Source organism: Trachypithecus francoisi, unplaced genomic scaffold (genome assembly GCF_009764315.1).
Source record: "Trachypithecus francoisi isolate TF-2019V2 unplaced genomic scaffold, Tfra_2.0 Lachesis_group21, whole genome shotgun sequence".
In the NCBI taxonomy this organism is placed as follows: Eukaryota; Metazoa; Chordata; class Mammalia; order Primates; family Cercopithecidae; genus Trachypithecus; species Trachypithecus francoisi.
Window position 1 is genome coordinate 10027602 of NW_022681467.1, and position 18279 is coordinate 10045880.

At 41.9% G+C, this 18279-nt stretch overlaps 1 protein-coding gene across 4 annotated transcripts in view; it reads left to right on the forward strand.

The window, feature by feature from the left end:
- KIF16B (kinesin family member 16B) overlaps positions 1 to 18279 on the forward strand; it is a 308638-nt gene that overhangs the window by 216649 nt on the left and 73710 nt on the right. For 3 of the 4 annotated variants that reach the window (XM_033185556.1, XM_033185558.1, XM_033185555.1), the window contains one exon: positions 7623 to 7745. The exons of the other annotated variant lie outside the window; for it this stretch is intronic. In XM_033185556.1, the coding sequence (XP_033041447.1) occupies positions 7623 to 7745 (123 nt within the window). The remainder of the gene's footprint in view (positions 1 to 7622; positions 7746 to 18279) is intronic. 4 annotated transcript variants of the gene reach the window in all.

The window sequence follows — 18279 nt, forward strand, 5'->3', positions numbered from 1 at the left end:
GAGTACCTCCATGGATGAGCTGATTGCTTTCTGCCTCTGAAACAGTTTATTCATTGGGAACTGCTCTGTTACACCATTCTTTCCATAATCTCCCTTATTGTGATCTCCATCTGCATAGTCTGCAGAGTCTGTTCATCCATGGCACCCTCTGTTGCAGAATAAAACAAATGTATTTTGCAATCTGCATTATACACAACCCTTCAGAGAAGACACTTCTCATATGTCTGCCTCCTCTGATTTTTCTCTCTTACCTCCAACACCCTTCCGTCTCTCCACTGTTTCTTACACAATACATTTTTCAAACCATCACCATCAAATCTCTGGTTAAGGATGTGCTGTTGTAATATGCCTTCTTTATGAGGAATAGAATTGAATAAACTAGTTGATGAGAATGAAAGAGATTCTATTATAAGTCACTCCTCCTGCCTTTTAATATCTGGTTAAAATCTTTTGTTGCTGAAGGTGCAGTGGGTTATAGGGATGACAGCAATCCCAGTCACTGTTTATATTGTGGTTTACAATGTATAGGACTTCTTGTTCATATTTTGTTCCTTTTGATACTTACAGTGATTCTACTAGAATGCAGGAATTCACATTAAACTCCATTTCAGATTTGGAAATTTAGACTCAAAAAGGATTACTAGGTTGAGAATTGGGACTTAAATCTAGACTTTTCTACTCTAGAATATATATATTTGTCCACAGTGCCAAAACCATTTCATAGTCACTGTTATTCCTGACATTGGTAAAATTTTTTATTGATTTTTTTATAGGAATGACTATGCTGAAATATATATTTCCAAGTATTGCTAAGTTGATTCTTAACTGACTTGTAAATTTATTTTCTTGGAATTCTAGACATTAATAATTATTTCTCTTGGTATGAGTTGTTGTTTTCAAGGATTGCCTTATAAGTTTCTTTTCAATTCCTTTTATTTCCTTGTATGGATCTTATTTCTCCTCTTTGCACTCTGTGTTTTCAGCTCTGTGAAAGAAAGCTTAGACACAGTCATAGCGTGAATATGGTGCACGTAAGTTTGTATGCTTACTTTTGCTTCTTTGGCTGGAAGTACATTCCTGCCTTTTATTTTCTCCTGGGCCTCGCATTCAGCATGGTTTGAACCAAAGCTAGGGCTCAGCAAAAAATCAGTGAGTGAAAATCAGTGGTACTTTTCATGATTAATCAATGACACTATACAGTTATAATAGAAGGGAGAATATCTGCTTTTCCCTGAGGGTCCTAACCTGTCTGTATTCATGCTTAATAGTGAGAGCCACTTAGCAGTTGTTGCTGCATTATCAGCCAGGTATAATAGACCCCACATTTTATCTTTTTAAAATCAGCCATTAATTGATACATTATTCAAAGATGATGACCACTTAATATAATCTGGTGATCTAGAGAAAAATAGTGACACTTTTAATAGTTTCAAGTTGAAACATTAATCCAATATTGAGTATTTCCAAACCTTGAAACAATGTTGGTCAGCTCAGATCTTTGTAGAAGAACTAATTGATTCTGGTGAGAATCATGGATTGGAAATGTCAACTTTTAGATTTACCCAAAGGCCACTAAACTTAAGGTATTCTACAAGTACCAGCGTCCAACAGTTTGCCATCTTCTGGGTAACTTATCCCTCAGGATAGATATATATATATCAAAACGTGTAATTGTTTGCTGATGTGAGTCTTCCAAACTCACTTTAGAAATGAGATAATGTTAGCACTCTTTCTCCACACTAGGCTGTCGTTAAGTCCCGTCCTTCACAGGGATGGACAGGATGTGCCTGTATGGCCACGTCTTGGCAAAATCCAGCTCCGTTGTGTTTGCCAAGCCTTCAAAGATAGTGTTAATTAAGACAAGATCCCCTTATAGCAAAGGCAGGCTTCTCTACTGGAAATAGATAGGAACCTGTCTGGTTATTTACCATACACATCATTTGTGCTTGTTCCCGCATGTTATCTTTCTTCCCTGTTTCTTACAACCTGGCTGATGTTGGAGGCTATAACAAATCTCCATTGTCTCTTTCCCCAAATCTCCACTTTCAAATTGTTGGGCATAATAGGTACTCGAGACACAGTAGCTCTAATGAGAACTATCAGTATAGTATGTGTAGTTGAAGAAAGGAAGGATTAGAAATATGTGCTATGGTTGGAACAGGGACAGGAGAATTTGTAACTTTGTTAAATCTAATAAAAAGCCAGGTTTGCCTGTATTTCAGAAGCAAAGCTTGGCTGTGGGCTCCTGGAAGTTAGATGGCAGTCCTTAGGCCAGACCTTGTCATGATCAGTGTAGACTGAATTTGACCATCTGGTACATAATTAGAATGTTTAGGGACGGCTGTTGATGACTCCCTGAGGACTTGGACCGTTTCATGTTCTCTGAGAGCCCACGGTGATCTGAGTGGATGTTAGTGCCACTTCCTGTTCATTTCCTCAATTTGTTCCTTTTTAAGGAAATGGCCTGAGTAGTAAAAGAAGACTTTGAACTGAATATTTACAATGTACCTTATGTTCTGCCTATTTCTTTCAGCTAACGACTGGGCTACAGTGTTTCATCAAGAATGGAAAAACAGCATATTTCTTGACACAGAGCATTATTTCATTAAAAGCTATCAGAAAAAATACTTTTTGTATTTAACTTTTAAAGATATTTCTTATTTACAGATATGTAATTCAAGTTACCAAGTATCTACTTTTTCTTGACTTTTTATTTCTAAATGGGACCACTTCATGGCACATTTAAAATTACTTATACTGTCTTCTGTACTCATCCATGCCAGTTCTGCTCACAGAGAGATGTTCCGAACACCTCCTACTACAATGCCATCAACTTCCCCTTCACAGTCTGAGAATCTTTTTTGTCACATATAGGGAAACTGTGACAGATTCCAAAATAAATAATGCCATCGAAATATAAAAGCTCCCATAAATAATGGGATATAATGGGATACAGCAAACATTTGCATGTCTAGTATAAACCTCAAGATACTCAAAATATAGCCACTTTCAAATCAAAAATAAATTTAAGAGACATTTATGTTAGCTTTACTTCCTGTCCAGTATAAACATAGTTTAGGAGAATGTCAAGAATTTTTTACAGTGTACCCCGAGAATTCCACATTTCTCATGAAATTGACTTCATAAAATAATGTTTACAAATTCGCACCACAGTGATGATTTGATGGGAACACATTTTGATTTTTGAATTTATGCATTTGCTCAGATCCCTACCTTGTATTTTAGTTATTCATTTCTGTAGCTGTTCATTTCTGTACACTCATTAATACTTAGTTCATATGAAATCAGTAAGATTGAAGTAAACTGTAGCCAAGGGTGACAGTGGGGACTCTGGCAGTATTTCCCGTCCCCAGTATGATGTGTAATGAAGAGAAATATCTTTCTTCTCTGCAGAGGATCCTGTTACGCTTCACTGTCTGGTCCTCTTTGGGACAGTAGCTCTTATATCCAGCCAAGGGCCATATATTGGTCCAGGCAGTTGCTAGTGTGTCAAAGACTGCCCTAGATTGAGGTGGGCTACATAAATATTATAAGATCTACTCTTTCTCCAATACCTGGTCCCTACTCAATTCACTTGCCCAGTGAAATTGTCAAAGGCAGGGATTTTGTGTGTGTGTGTGTGTGTGTGTGTGTGTGTGTGAAGAATCTATGATCCTGAGCCTTAAGCAGCTTTCCTTGTATTAGGGATTGGTTTCACCCTGGTACATTCTTAGAAACGGAGAACTCTCCAGTTGTATTAGTCTGTTCTTGCCTTGCTATAAATACCCAAGACTGGGTAATTTATAAGAAGAGAGGTTTAATTGGGTCAGGTTCTGCAGGCTGTGTAGAAAGTATAGCACTGGCTTTTTATTCGGGGGAAGCCTCGGGAAGATCACAATCATGGTGGAAGGTGAAGAGAAAGCAGGTGTATCCCACAGTGGGAGCAGGAGCAAGAGAAAGAGTGGGAGGGAGGTGCCACATGCTTTCAAATGACCAGATCTGGTGAGAACTCACTCATTATCGCGAAGACTGCACCAAGCCCTAAGAGATCCCCCCATGTGACCCAAACACTTCCCACGGGGCCTACCTCCAACACCAAGAATATTGCAACTCCTTATGAGATTTGGATGGGGACAAATATCCAAACCATATCACCAGTCATAAAATGCATGGACCATCAGTTCCAGTCTTACCTCATTTTAAAAACTGATTTATGAAAAAAGAAAGTTCAGGTCGCAAATCTACCTTTAGAATATAATCCATGTAGAGTAGAAACATCAAATGTTTGTTCCAAACATGTACACTTGAGAAAAACTAAAGGTCTTAGAAATTACAAATACTTTGTAAAAGTTATATTGTATTCCCAAGGCCTGACCCTCTGTGTGGCACATAGGTGGTACCCAGTAAAATAGCAATATTTCATTGTATATCTTAGGGGTGCCTAAAAGAAAAGGCATTTAGAAAGTCAAAGGTAAGTCTCCATTGCTTAGCTGACAGAACATGCTGAGGCAATTTTGACCACCATTCTTCCTCAGTAAAATTCCTGACATCTGGATGACAAGATACATATTCATAGTTGTTCTCACTCCATTCCCCATCACAACTTTCTCATCCTGCTGTGATTGCTGGTTCACTTGTCAGAGTCTGCCTCAGACCTTAAGTCCCACAGGGTGGGGCACTATTGTGTTCATAGTTGGGTCCCTCCCAAGTTGTTGGAAATATCATGCCCATTTCCATAGGGGAACTGAGGTGAAGAGAGGGCGAGAGACTTACTCCGAGACCAAGTCCCAGAACTAGGATTGGATTCCACATCTTCTCCTTCCTTCTGAGTCTTGAAGTGAAGATCACCTGGAATCCCATGTCCATTTCCTGTGACTACGTCAGGGAAGCAGATACAGTTAGAGTATGTTGTGCTTGTGGATACTGTTATCTACACTTTTTTGAGAACCTGAGTCACGTGATCCTAAAAGGTTCAAGTACGTAAATGGAGGTATCCCTAGGCAAAACTGTGAAAAACATGAAGTTTGCCTCTCAGATCGTCTCCCTCACAGGTGTGTGTGTGACCGCCATGTGCCTCAAGTGACAGAAGCCCATATAATTTATTATTATTATTATTGTTTGAGATGGAGTCTTGCTCTGTTGCCCAGGCTGGAGTGCAGTGGTGCAATCTCAGCTCACTGCAACCTCTGCCTCCTGGGTTCAAGTGATTCTCCTGCCTCCGCCTCCCAAGTAGCTGGGACTACAGGCACGTGCCACCACGCCCGGCTAATTTTTTGTATTTTTAGTACAGACAGCCTTGCACCGTGTTAGCCGGGATGGTCTCAATCTCCTGACCTAGTGATCAACCTGCCTTGGCCTCCCAAAGTGCTAGAATTACAGGCGTGAACCACCGCGGCCAGCCTGTGCATATAGTTTTGAAATAACTCTAATGATGATCCATCCCTCAACAAGGTCACGTGATGTTTAAAAATTTTTTACTATTTACTGTTTATTGTTGGTTGAAGGAAAAAAGGTTAATTGCCTTCCCTCCTGCCTTTCCTCCTCCTCACCTCTAAGGACAGAGCCCATAGCTGCTCAGAGATAGCTCTTCATCAATTAGCTGTGGTGCTGGCCTTTTGGTCTAACTGATGAGGTGGATCCATGTTCCTCCCAAGGTGCAGCAAGTGGATCTTCCCTTCTCAACTGGTATTACCCATTACTAGTTGTTGCTTAATGTCCCTGCTCTGGCATTCCCCTCTGATGAGGTTGTCCCTAGCTACAATATGCCCACTAATCCCCAGTACACACACACACACACACACACACATATGCAGCAGCAACAACAACAGATTGATTCCATGAGAGATCACATCAGATCTGGAAAAGAGATGATATTCCTACTTGAAACTTGTAGTTATTAAGCATGATGTAGCAGGGATCAGGTCTTAGGCAGCAGAGCAAGAACTTGTTGGCTGAACTGTGGCATGTGTAGGTTAAAGACGTTTCTTAATATTGCATGTCTTATAAGTAAAACCGCTAATTTATTTATCTGCCTTTTCACCTTTAAATTGATAAATATACTACACGTTTAGGAGATGTCTACATTTAAAGTAATTTGGAAATGGACTGTTAGTGAATTGTAAAGCCTTTAGCAAGGCTCATCATGAGGAATCCCCTTTTTAAGAATTTCTTGATGGTTTTGATATCAGGGACAGCTAAATCGGTGTACCATTATGATAAACAATTAATTTTTCTTGCTTTGGGTGACCAGCCATGCGGGAAAAATTAAGGTCCTCTGATAGGCTTTGGAAACTTTGTGCCAAAATGCACACACAGTCAGCTAGATCGAAAGCAGCAATCTGAAGCAAATTGTATGTCCTTATGTCCTCTGGAAGTCCACGCTTTCATGCACACAGCTAAGTTGAGACTCAAGTTACACCTGGCTGAGAACCCTTTCTGCCTGGGAGAAAGGGAGCTTATTGCCCCTTGTTTTCTTTACAGTCACATAAGTGGGTTCCATTGCATAATCATGGAATTCTCAGCATCTTAAAATCTATGTATGTATGAAGTGTTCATTAGCTCAGTGTGTCTCAGATGGATGTAATTATTGTAAAATTTCATGATTGCATTCTAGAGTAGTGGTGATGAAAGTGGGCCCTAGATTGGCCTGAGTTTAAATCTTGACTCTACCCCGTACCTCCATCAAGTGAGCTCAACCCTCAGTCTTGGGCCTCTCATCTGATAAATAGGGTTAATAATGGCTAATACCTCGTAGGGGGAATTGTGGAGATTAAATGAGCCAATTCATGTAAACTGGTTAATGTAGTCCTTGGCATATAATGAGTATCCAATAAATGCTAACTCTAATTATGATTCTAATTATTTTATTATTGCTATTACTTCAAAACCATATGTTTTCTAAAGCCCCAGCTTAGTGCAAACAATAAGGATTGTTCAGAGATTTCTTCCAGTTCACACTTAAGATCTTCATTTGGAAGATTTATTTTTTTCATAATACCTCTTCCTCAGACCCCACTAGTCCCCCACTGCCCAGGCCATAAATATTTGTCAGAGCCAAGTTGAGTATCAAATGGGGCCTAAAGAAAATACTTGGGATTTGTTTTAATTGTGGTTTAAAGAGCTTTCCACACTACACTGGCTTATAAAAATGCCTAAAAGTTAAAAATGAAGTAAATTTGAATAAAATCTCCAGGTTTTGCAGCTTTATAAGTATAGCTGTCTGATAGTGTGTGAAGAAAAAAGTTTGTCAGATGGTCAAGACTTTTCAGAAGACAATCTGGTTTACACTGATTTTTTTTTTTTTTTAAGTCAGGATAATGTAATTTGTCCCTGTTTTTACTTGTTCTTATAAATTGGAAGGAACTTCAAAGCCAAACGACACTTCATAGTGCTTTTGCCCTAACTCCTTGGAATGATATACCTAAAGTCATGGTCTTTTTGTTACGAGAGAGGCTTAGCTTTTCTCTTTCAAAGGAAACCATCATTTTTCTAAATAAACCCTACTGGTTTGATGCTCTTTTCTCTACTTGAAACACATTTTCTCCCTCCTACCCAAGCAGGATATTTGCAGTGGAGTGATTCTGGTTTCTCTTTGTTTTCCCTATCTGACGTGCCTTTGATAGCGGATGGTTTCTCGCTCTTTGGGTGCAAATCCAGACGACCTGAAGGACCCAATTAAAATTAGTATCCCACGCTACGTCCTCTGCGGGCAAGGAAAGGATGCACACTTCGAGTTTGAGGTCAAGGTGAGTGTCTTCTTGACTCTTATGGAGAATGGAGGTTGAAGACTATGCAATGCTTTCTCTGTCTTTATTTTTTCAAAAGGGGATGAAGCTGCATGTGAGTATCCTGTTTGTAAAATATTTGGTCTTGCCCTTCTTTAAACCAGTCTGTAAAACTCATGACTGTAACACATGGAAGGAAGTTACCTCATAGAAGGTGTTGGTAAGGCAGACAGAAATGGAATTCCTATCACCCACACCCTACAGGTAGGGTGACCAACCATCCGGGTTGCCCAGGACTTTCCTAACGTCTGCCCTTCAAGTTTCACACTTTGGGAAACCCCACAGTCCTGAGCAAACCAGGACACCTTCCCCATGGGCTTAGTCTTAATTTTTCTTATCTATAAAAATGAGACTAATAATATTTATGTCATAGGAATATCAGTGCATATAAAGTGCTGCATCTTGTGGCTGGTATAAACAGTAAATTGTAGCTATTGCTGCTATTACTACTGCTATTTTTGTTGTTGTTTCTATTATTAATTAGGAAGCCTTCCTCATTTGTTTCAAGTGTTTCTTGATTTATACAACTTTTCAGGAAGAGGTGTGCCTGTTTCCTTACGTCATGGTTTTCTAAATAATGACTTCATCTTTTTGCTAATTTGCTTTCATTGACTCATAACACTTTATTAAATGATGTTGCTGGCCACCATCCTCTCCTCAAGGAAGTAATGATAAATTGCACTTCTTTGTTTTCAAGGATCAGCAAGGGTATTGATGTAATGAAGTCCACTAGGATCACCAGTGTATGCATGCATAAGGGTGTTCTTGGAGGCTGTAGGTGGTTTTGTTCAGATCAACACCAGACCATGAATCTGGATACTGAGTTTTGTAGACTCTGACCCCGCTGCAATTTGCTGAGAGGCCATAAGTCATCGGAGCCTCAGTTTCCCCATTGATACAATGAGGAAATTGGAAAGTACCAGTGGTCTTCAGATTTTGTTTTATCTGAGAAACCTCTTTGTTCAAAGAATATCTTATGTGGAAGGACACCATAAAAGGCAGGGAAGCCTGGAGCTGCTGGACACATAGGGAGTGGGGAGGGAGGAAGGAGCCTAAAGCCAGCCCTCCCCACCACCTGTCCCCACACCTGATGCCTCTCAGGGCAGCCCTGGGCTCTGGGGCATCCCTCCCTTCAGATGTCACATTCTTTCAACCTTCCTGAGGAAATAATGTAAATAACTTCTTTTCTAGCCAATCAGACTTTTAGGATTTTATTTCTATATAATAAGTTTTCCATTAGAAAAGAAAAAAAAAAACCACAACAGGGCATCAGTTTATATAGTTGAGGTTTTCATTGAGAAAGTATGATGCCGGCATGTTGTTGTTGCTGTTATTCTTCTTTTTTTTTTTTTTTTTTTTTTGAGATGGAGTCTCGCTTTGTTGCCCAGGCTGGAGTGCATTGGTGCGATCTTGACTCACTGCAACCTCTGCCTCCTGGGTTCAAGAGATTCTCCTGCCTCAGCCTCCCGAGTAGCTGGGCTTACAGACGCGTGCCACCACGCCTGACTGATTTTTTGTATTTTTAGTAGAGACAGGGTTGCACTGTGTTAGCCAGGATGGTCTCGATCTCCTGACCTCATGATCCACCCACCTTGGCCTCCCAAAGTGCTAGGATTACAGGCATGAACCACTGCGCCCAGCCTTTGCTGTTATTCTTAACTTTATTGATCCGATTATGTGGGTTCTTATTTAAATGTTACGCTATGTCCTTGATCCACTACTTCCCACTGCCCCTGACCTAATATCTATCTCCTGGTCAATTTATTTTTCATTTGTTCTCAACCGTTCCAGATTTTGTGTGTGTGGTGTGTGTGTGTATGTATGCGTGTGTGTGTGTAGAATTTCATATGTACATATATGTGATTATACATAAATATAAAAACAATTTCTGAAGTTGTGTTTGCATTATGGCTATTTTGGTTAATTAGAGAGTGAAGACTGGCTTCCATTAGCCCAGAATTAGAATTCCCCAGCACATAGAACTCACAGCAGTGAAGGACATGCAATGATTTTAGTTGGTACATCGATTTGTTTTACTTTAACACATAAATGTGTTAATAAAATATAACTGTTAAATCAATTTCATGTATAGAACTCAGATAAAGAAGATATTTAATATTTTTAAAACTGCATTGATTTAAATAAAAATTACAAGCAAATAATAGTCAGATGGTGTTCAGATATAGCCAAAATTGTGAAGATGCTACTGTCCATGAAAGTTAGAGAAACCAAATACAGAAAATTCTATGAGGCCTTATGGAATCTAGGCGATCACTTCAAGATAAATAAATTCCAAATACACAGAGCTCTGCTTTCTTTTCATTTCTCAAAGCAAGTTCTGAAGTGTGTCATTGTTCCGCTTCCTTTTTCTGCTCGTCCTTAGGTGCTGTAATTATGAGCACCAGGAATGTGTTAGCACCAACCTGGGGAATGTCTAGTTCTCCATTTAGACAGGGCCTCCTGATACCTTCACAGTCAGGTGTGTGGAAGCCCTCCACACCATATCGATACCTTGTCACGTATGAGAAACAGACATGACGTGAATATACAGGCCTTCCCCAGAACAAAACAACAAAAACAGCCTCGCTCCAGGCAAAGAGGTAGCTGCTAAATAGCAGCCCCCCACCCCGCAACCCTCATATCCTGCCATCTCCAGGCAACCTCAGCAGGTCACACAGCCTCGCTGTGCCTCACCTGTCAAATGGGAATCATAAAACCCACCCCACTGGGTTGGTATGAGGAGTGGATGAGTTTGTATGTGTGACATGCTTAAAACAGTGCCTGTCACATACTAAGTATTGGGTAAGTGTTGGTTGTTAAAAAGAAATAAAAATAAAAATGGGATGAGTGAGACTTTACTGTGAGGCCCCTTCATGACTTTTGATGTACAGTTATGTTTTGATGAGAGTTTTGGATTTTGTTGGGATTTTTTTTCTTTTTGGTTGTTTGGTTGCCCTCAACATTTGGAATTTGAAATTGAGATTGCTGACCTTTTCTCAGTCATTTGGACGTTTCGTGCATAGACCCTGTTTTCTAGAACAAATAGTCATGCTTATGGTAATATATGGTAGTATTTTGGCTACTACTAAATTCTCTTGGTGAACCAATGGCTATTTAAGGAGGCGAAGGTAAAAAGTATTATTTTTAAAAGAGAGTATTCTCTTCAGTTTTAAGTTTTTTTGAAGGGAGATTTAACATTAATGTACATACATAGATATATTATTACACTTTATAATTTAGAAAAATCTTTGCTGCTTCTCTTTTAAAAAATCAGTTTTTGTTTTTCATTATCCCCCATAATGGTCCTGAGTACACACAGTGAGATGCCGTGCCCTCTGTGACCAGCAGGGCAGGGTCTGACACCCCCTGGTACATGACCCCTGTTTGCTGTATTGCTTGCTGGTGTCGCTGCCAGCTTATTTAGGGTCCCAGCTGATTTGTGTGCCCACACCAGGGCCCACGTAGTGTGAGGCCTGAGGGGCCTCTGGAGGGAGACAGCATGCCAGGGGTGTAGCCGCCCGGGTTCTCCTTTGTCATCTTCCCCTCGCCCGCCTCACCTGCTCTGCTTCCTGCGCTCTTCTGCCTACCTTTGTTTAGGTAGGACTCATTAGTCATTGAAATCATTCCTTCTTCCTGACCATTTTCATTTTAATCCCCAATGTGGGAGCTCCAATTTGGTCTGCCCATTTCCACATGAAGTAGTCAGGAGCCTGTTAAGGGAATGTTCAGGGAGGACACAGGGCGTGTGATTTCAAGGGAGGGTAGGAAGCCAGTGGGGGTTCCCAGATGCTCATCTTCTGACCCCTGCTGGGCCCTTAGGAGGTTTCTGCCACTGGTCTTTAAAATGAGAATAATAGAGTTTTTCATTAAACCAAAATCTATTTAATTCAAAAGGACTGTCTTCTACACCTGTTTTATTGGGGGGGGGGGGGGAAATGGGATTAAAAACAACTCTTTTATGAAATAACTGTGAGGATATATAAATAGACAGGTTTTTGTTGTTTGATCTTATTTAGTTTTTTAAAATCAACTCTGTTGAGGCGTAATTTACATACAGTGAAAGCACACATTTTAGTTGTAGTTGGATGCGTGTTGGCATATATATACACCCGTGTTACTAGCCCTCTGGTCAGGATTTGGAACTTGGCAGGCACTCCAGAAGTTTCTGGTGCCCCTTTGCAGTCAGCGCCCATGTTGCAGCACCAAGGCAAGCACTGATCTGCCCTCTGCACCTACAGATTAGTCGTGTCTGCTCTAGCACACCAAGGACAGGGGATCCGATGGCGTTTATCTTCTGTGTCTGGCTGCATTCATTTAATGTGATGTTTTGGAGATTTACCTGTGTAGTTGAGTATAACAGTAATTTGTTTCTTTATATTACTAGCATCCCACTGTATGGATATGTCACAATTTGTGTATTCATTTCTTTCCTGTTGGTGTTTGTTTTGATATTCTTACCCAGTGATACAAAAGGTTAGCATTTTGGTATTGCCCCTTTCCCCCACTTTGTTTTAATCCTCCCAGGAACCCCTGGGTCAGAGTATCAATTCCTGTTACCATTGAAGCTGTACCTTCCTGCGGGTCCTAGTAGCGCATCCATCTGGAACTGTGTCCGCAGATGCATGTCCTGCTGACTGGTTTCAGAAACAGAGATGGGATGGGGAAGCTGAAGCAGTGCCATTCTGGCTTCTCTCTGAGAACAGGACGTTCTGGGCTGAAAATTGCTGTGTGTCACCTGCTGGTCAGCAGAATGAAGCTGTAAAATTTGTGCCTGTGCTCAGCTGCACCTGCCACAAGTAATGCCACTAACCGGACGACAGCAGTCATCTCACAACCCCGCTTCGCATGCCTCTCAGTCACTGACACGTGGCATCAGTTATGCTGCGTTATGCTTGCCATTTTCAGTTAGTTAGGACCAGAGTGGGTAAAATTTAATTTTGAAATCATTTCAGCATAGCACAAAACACAGGCCTGGGAAATCAATGGTTAAGACGAGCAGAGACTATCACACTCATGTCGTAGAAATAAGCTGGTGTTTCCAGCATTGTTTGAAATCCCTTGCATTTTAACTTACATATCAACACAGTAACATAAAGAAATAAACCCACACTGGTGTGTTTATTTTTTAATATTTTGTTTCCTGAGAGTTTGTATTCTTGTAAAATCTAGAAGTAATCTGCAGAAGAGTTTGTTGTCTCATCTTTTTTTCTGAGTGGTCATCTGCAGTAGCGCCCTCTGCCCTGTTCTCCATCCTGTCACCAGAGTTACTCCCTTCTTTCACAGCCAGGGTCACAGCTCGCAGTCGTGTTGCTTTCAGTCTGGTTATTTTCAGTCATTGTCTTGTTTGCTGGTCTTCGTCTGTGGACACAAGCTCCCAGGACCCTCGTCAGTCTTGTGTGACACAGACCCCCCAGTGCCCACCCCATGCCTGACTGGTACTGGTCACCCAGTGGATCACCCAGCTGCGTGATGCATGCTAGCCTGGCCACAGGTGCTGTCATTAGGCACAGCCTGTCTGGAGCTTCGGGGATGACTGGGTGACCGTGTGCCCTTTGTAAACCTCCCCCCGTCCCCACCCAGCTCCTCATGCTCCATCCACACTGATGGAGTTAGTCACTGATGAGCCATTCTGCCCCTTGCTCATCCTTGTGATGTGGCTGGTGGCTCTTAGTCATGCAGGGGGAGTGTGGGCGAGTCGAGCTTCTTGACTGTGTCCAAGTCCAAGCATGCCAAAGCCTCCCATCTCCCTTCCTCCCCACCTTCCCTCCCGCCTTCTCAGCACCACCCTCCAGCATACCCATGCCCTGGCTCTGGGCTGAGTTCAGCACCTGCAGGGTACATCTGTTTTCTCTTGGCTTTCCTTAACAGAAAGGTAGACCTGTACGCCCCCGCCCACCCTCTGGACATTGTCCTGGCTGCCAGGCACTCTCCAGCCCCTTGCTCTTAGAAGCACGTGTCCCATTGTTATCTCCTCTAAGGAGCCTTCTGCATTCCAGCTATGCTCCCAGGTGCCTGCCTTTTCTCACATGGCTGCCGGGTGTTAGCCCTATTGACCAGCATCACTTTTGTCCACTTGAAGACCCAAGAAACGCAGGACTACACACAGACAACTTAGGTCGCACACATGATGTCCAGGACAAAAGCTTTCCTGATTTTAATCATCTGGGTTTTGTTTAGGTACCATAGTAACAGTCTCCTCTTGTCTCATTCTGCTCTGACTCCTGATCGGTGGCCTGAGAAGGAGGAAGAAGCAGAGAAAACATGAGTAATGAATGATAACGAGGATGTATAACCTCACAGAAGTGTTCCAGGGAAAACTTGTAGACCATCTGCAAATAATTATCAAGTACCCCAATCAGTGGCAGCCGTTCTCCTTCCATTGTGTGAATTTAGGTCTGTGAGCTCCCCCTTCTAATTTCAGTCAGTCTGGCCCTAGACACTTAGGGCCAAGAGATCTCATCTGCTGGGTCCTCCCTGAACCTAAAAGACCCTGAAGTGAGACACGGCAAATTGCAAAACTGCAGGGCAGCAGTTCAAATTGGATTTTGCTTTTACAACTGAAGAACCACATGACAGGCACTGTGGGGCAGGGACTGTCAAAGTTGTGGAACAGTATTAACCCGAGGCAGCAGGTGCAAACTGGTGGTGGAGGATGTGGGGTTTTGTTGGCCTGAGCAGATTTTTTAAATTTTGCATGAATTGTCAGTATTTAAAACTTGGGAGACCTGACATAGAAACCCAGATTTGCCAAGATCCTGTGAAAAGTCAGTACAAGCAGGAACTGGGGCCAGCATTCCTGCAAGGCAGCGCTCACAGGGCAGAAGAGCAGCTCCTTTCAGGGCAGGTGTGTGCCCTCCACTTGGCCATAGACCTTGGGATTTCCTGTCATGGAGAAAATCACCCTGATGACATGGTGGCCTCCAGGGACACTCAGAGTCCAACTGCACCGTACAGAAAGGCTCACAGAGCATTCAAAAGCACACAGAGATGTACAGAAAGGAAGGGTAGGTGGCACCCGGAGGGTGGGCAAGCAAGTGGGCCGAGTGTTCTATCTGACCCCTGGTCACAACTAGTTCACCTGTCCTCTCTCTGTCATCTCAGCCTTCCCCACTTACTGTGTGCTTACAAGGACCAGAGTGAAGTTTTAGACAAGGGGCCATGGCAGACAAAAGGGTGCCCAGAGCCAGCACATCTTCTCCATGAAAGGAAGCAGACACAGGCACACCCAGCCAGCCACCTGCTGTGAGCAGTCTTGGGTTTCACCTGTGCTTCTCCAGGACAGCATGTGTAGTACCAGGATGGGACCAGGCTGGTTGTCATCAGGGCTGGTCAGTTCAGGGGGAACTTAGCTGTCATCCCGGAGGGTACATATCATGATGTAGCATTTCCCTCCCTTTCTGTCCCTAAGTAACATTCTCGTCTGTTCCATCCTGTTTGGTTTTTTTAAATTATTCTATCTTTGGCATGGTCTTACAGTTCATCAACCTGTGGCCTGTATTTAACACGTCTTGCACACTTTAGGAATTTTGTTGTACCTCACAGGCTGCTTGCTTACATGTCCTAGATCTGTTCTGACAAATCCTGTGAGATTTGTCTATACCTCATAAGCTTCTAGCTTACCTACTGGCCGTATTTAACACTAATTAGCTGCATCCATCCTCTATAGCGCAACTGGATGTCCTCAGATAGTATAGTAGACTCACGCTGTGCTCTCGCTTAACATCCACGCGCCGGACCGCACTGTGTTTCGTTCCTGACTGATCTCTGTAGGCAATTGCAGCTCTTTAAGGAAAGAAGCTAACATCTATCAAGAACCTTCTTTACCCAAGGCATTTTGCTAGACAGTTCCACAAATTTGGAGAATGTACCAAAATGGGGGTAGTATTCGTATTTCACAAATTAGGAAATTATGAATGACTTGCCCAAGGCTACACAGCTACTTAGTAGATCAAGATACCTAATGTTCATGTCAGGTCTAAGTGCACTGAGCCATGCTTGTTCCCTTACTTACTCATTTTAATGTACCTTCCAAATATCACTACTTTCTACACATTTATAAATTGAGGCTATATTTTAGTATTGCCCTAGAGGTAATGGTCATTTTCAAATCATTACCTGTTTTCAAAATCTACTGTTAGTTTTGTATATGTTTTCACTTTTTTGCCTTGATTCTGACCAAGTCATGGGTACTTTGTAAATTGGGGCTGTTGTTAAGGCTTTGGTAAACCTGAAGAATTTGATGGTAGATTGGCCTGCCAGGAAGCATGAAGAAGAAATGCCCAGAAAAACTGCAGTTTGGGAGTTGAAGCAATCACATTTGCAGTCCAAGAAATTTCTCTTTATTTGGCAGAACAGAAATAAGAGCCATTCCAGTCTATTAGATAAACTATGTACAGATACATCTTTTGGAAATACTCCCTACTTGATAGAATATAGATGTTCAGAAAGTGTGGAGTGTTGCTGTCTGAATCTGTGCTTATTAGTAACTGATGCATTATCTCCCTGCACGTGTATTAGCACAGCCGAGACAAATGGAGTGTTGCTTATGCCATGTCCATCTAGATTTAAATCTTCTGATTCTGTACTATTTTAAAATATAAAATGGCAAGTGAAAGTAACTACACTAAGACTTGAAGAATCACATTTTGTCCTTCTTTTTTTAAAATTTATCACTCCTCACCTCTCTTTGCAAACTTCCAGTCTTCTACTGAAAAGTGAAAAAAAAAAAATATTTTTTTCTTCCCCAGTTTTCACACAAACCAACTGATCTTTTATATTGCCCTTCCTTGGACAGCCATATTTATCTTCACAAAGTAAGTGCTTCCTATGTAAGAAGTGACTAAGAAGAAATGAGATTGAGTTACAAGCACAGAAGAAAAGCAGTTATTACTTGATGGTTATGCCTTCACATTCCACTTCAACCAAATTTCTATTTTTCTATTATAAGACTGTATTAGTATTCCTCCTTCCTTGGTTTCAGAATTTTGGGAGTTTTGCATCTCTTCCTAGAATAAAATTTGTTTTAAAATCACAAAATCATTTTAACTTTCCTTTTTGCAGTTGCTACCCACGGATACACTTGCCTTTCAATAATGAATAATATAACGTCTTTTTAGAAACAGGATCACAGTGCCAGGAGTCACCATCTATTGAGTGTCCAAGCACTGTGCCTAGTCTCTTCACATTTTTTTTTAGTTCGTCTGCAGGTTAGGTATCATGAGTGCATTTTGCAGATGAAGAAATGGGGACCTGAAAGAATTGAGTAATTTATCTAAAATCACACAACTAATAAGTTACTGGGCTTAAGTCAGGATCCAAGTCAGAGTTAATTCAGAGCTTTTCATTATTTTATTATCCCATGATGACTGGTGGAGAGTTTACATTCCTTGGTTTGCCTCTGAATATCTGGGTAATTTAAAGGGAAATTGCTTAGACTGTCATTCTCACCATTTCCCACCGTGTTAAAGTAGAATGATTCCCGCTATTCCTCACCTGCTTCACAGAGGTGTTGGCAGAGGGGGAAGCACTTTGTCAGTGACAATCTTAGATTTAAAGGTGTCCGTCTCCCAGAATGTCAGGGCCTTCACACATTTTATCAAATTTACCTTCAAACTACCCTGTGAGGTAAGTATACTAAAATAAGTGGTATTACAGCCTATTTTGAAGATGCTGAAGTTAAAGCATGGGAAAGTCATTATTTCTGGTTATTGCAGAAGGCAGGATTTGGGCCAGCCTGAAAGCCCTGTTAGACTTAGCAGCACTTCATAGCTGCCTCAAGTGTAAGTGTAATTTGGGAGTCAATCACCAGGCTCATTGCTTCCTAGCACACCAGGTTTAGACCAGGTTCACAAGCCTGAGGCTCTGAGGCACTTTCTGTACTTGTCAGTGATGCACCTGCGTAGAAGTGTGTCTGAGATTTTCCTAAATCGGATGGCTGTGGAATCTCCTATTTGAGCGGCTCTCCTGCTTTCAGGAATCTTCACTCTCCAAGCTCCATACACCTCCCATTTGTGTTACCCACAGACGGGCAGATCGAAGACTGGCATTGGACTGCCCTTTCCTCGTGCAGTGTGTTGTCTTTAGAACCAGGCCCTTCCTGCAGAGGCCCGGCTTCTTCCCTCAAGTACCTTTGAGACAGAATTTCCGCAGTTGGTCAAGCTTCAGGTTCACAGGGCCCACTGCACTGGAGGGGGAAGCCTGCTTGAATTAGGAACTGTTACACAGTTGTGGACATGGTCCAGATGGCAGCTGTTCCCTTGCCTTGTGTCCCTGGATGGCTGCTGATTGAGTCTCTCTTTCTTCGTTCCCACATGGCTGCAGAGCTCTGCCCTCCTTTGGGATCCCCAGAAGGAGAAGCCTGTGAACGTTCCCGAAGTGGCCCTCATGGAGCCAGAGGAGGGGATACATTGCGTATATATCTCAGAGCAAATAACTTAAAATACCCCATTAGACTATTGTGTTCTCCCAAGAGCACCAGCCTTTCCATTCCTCCTGC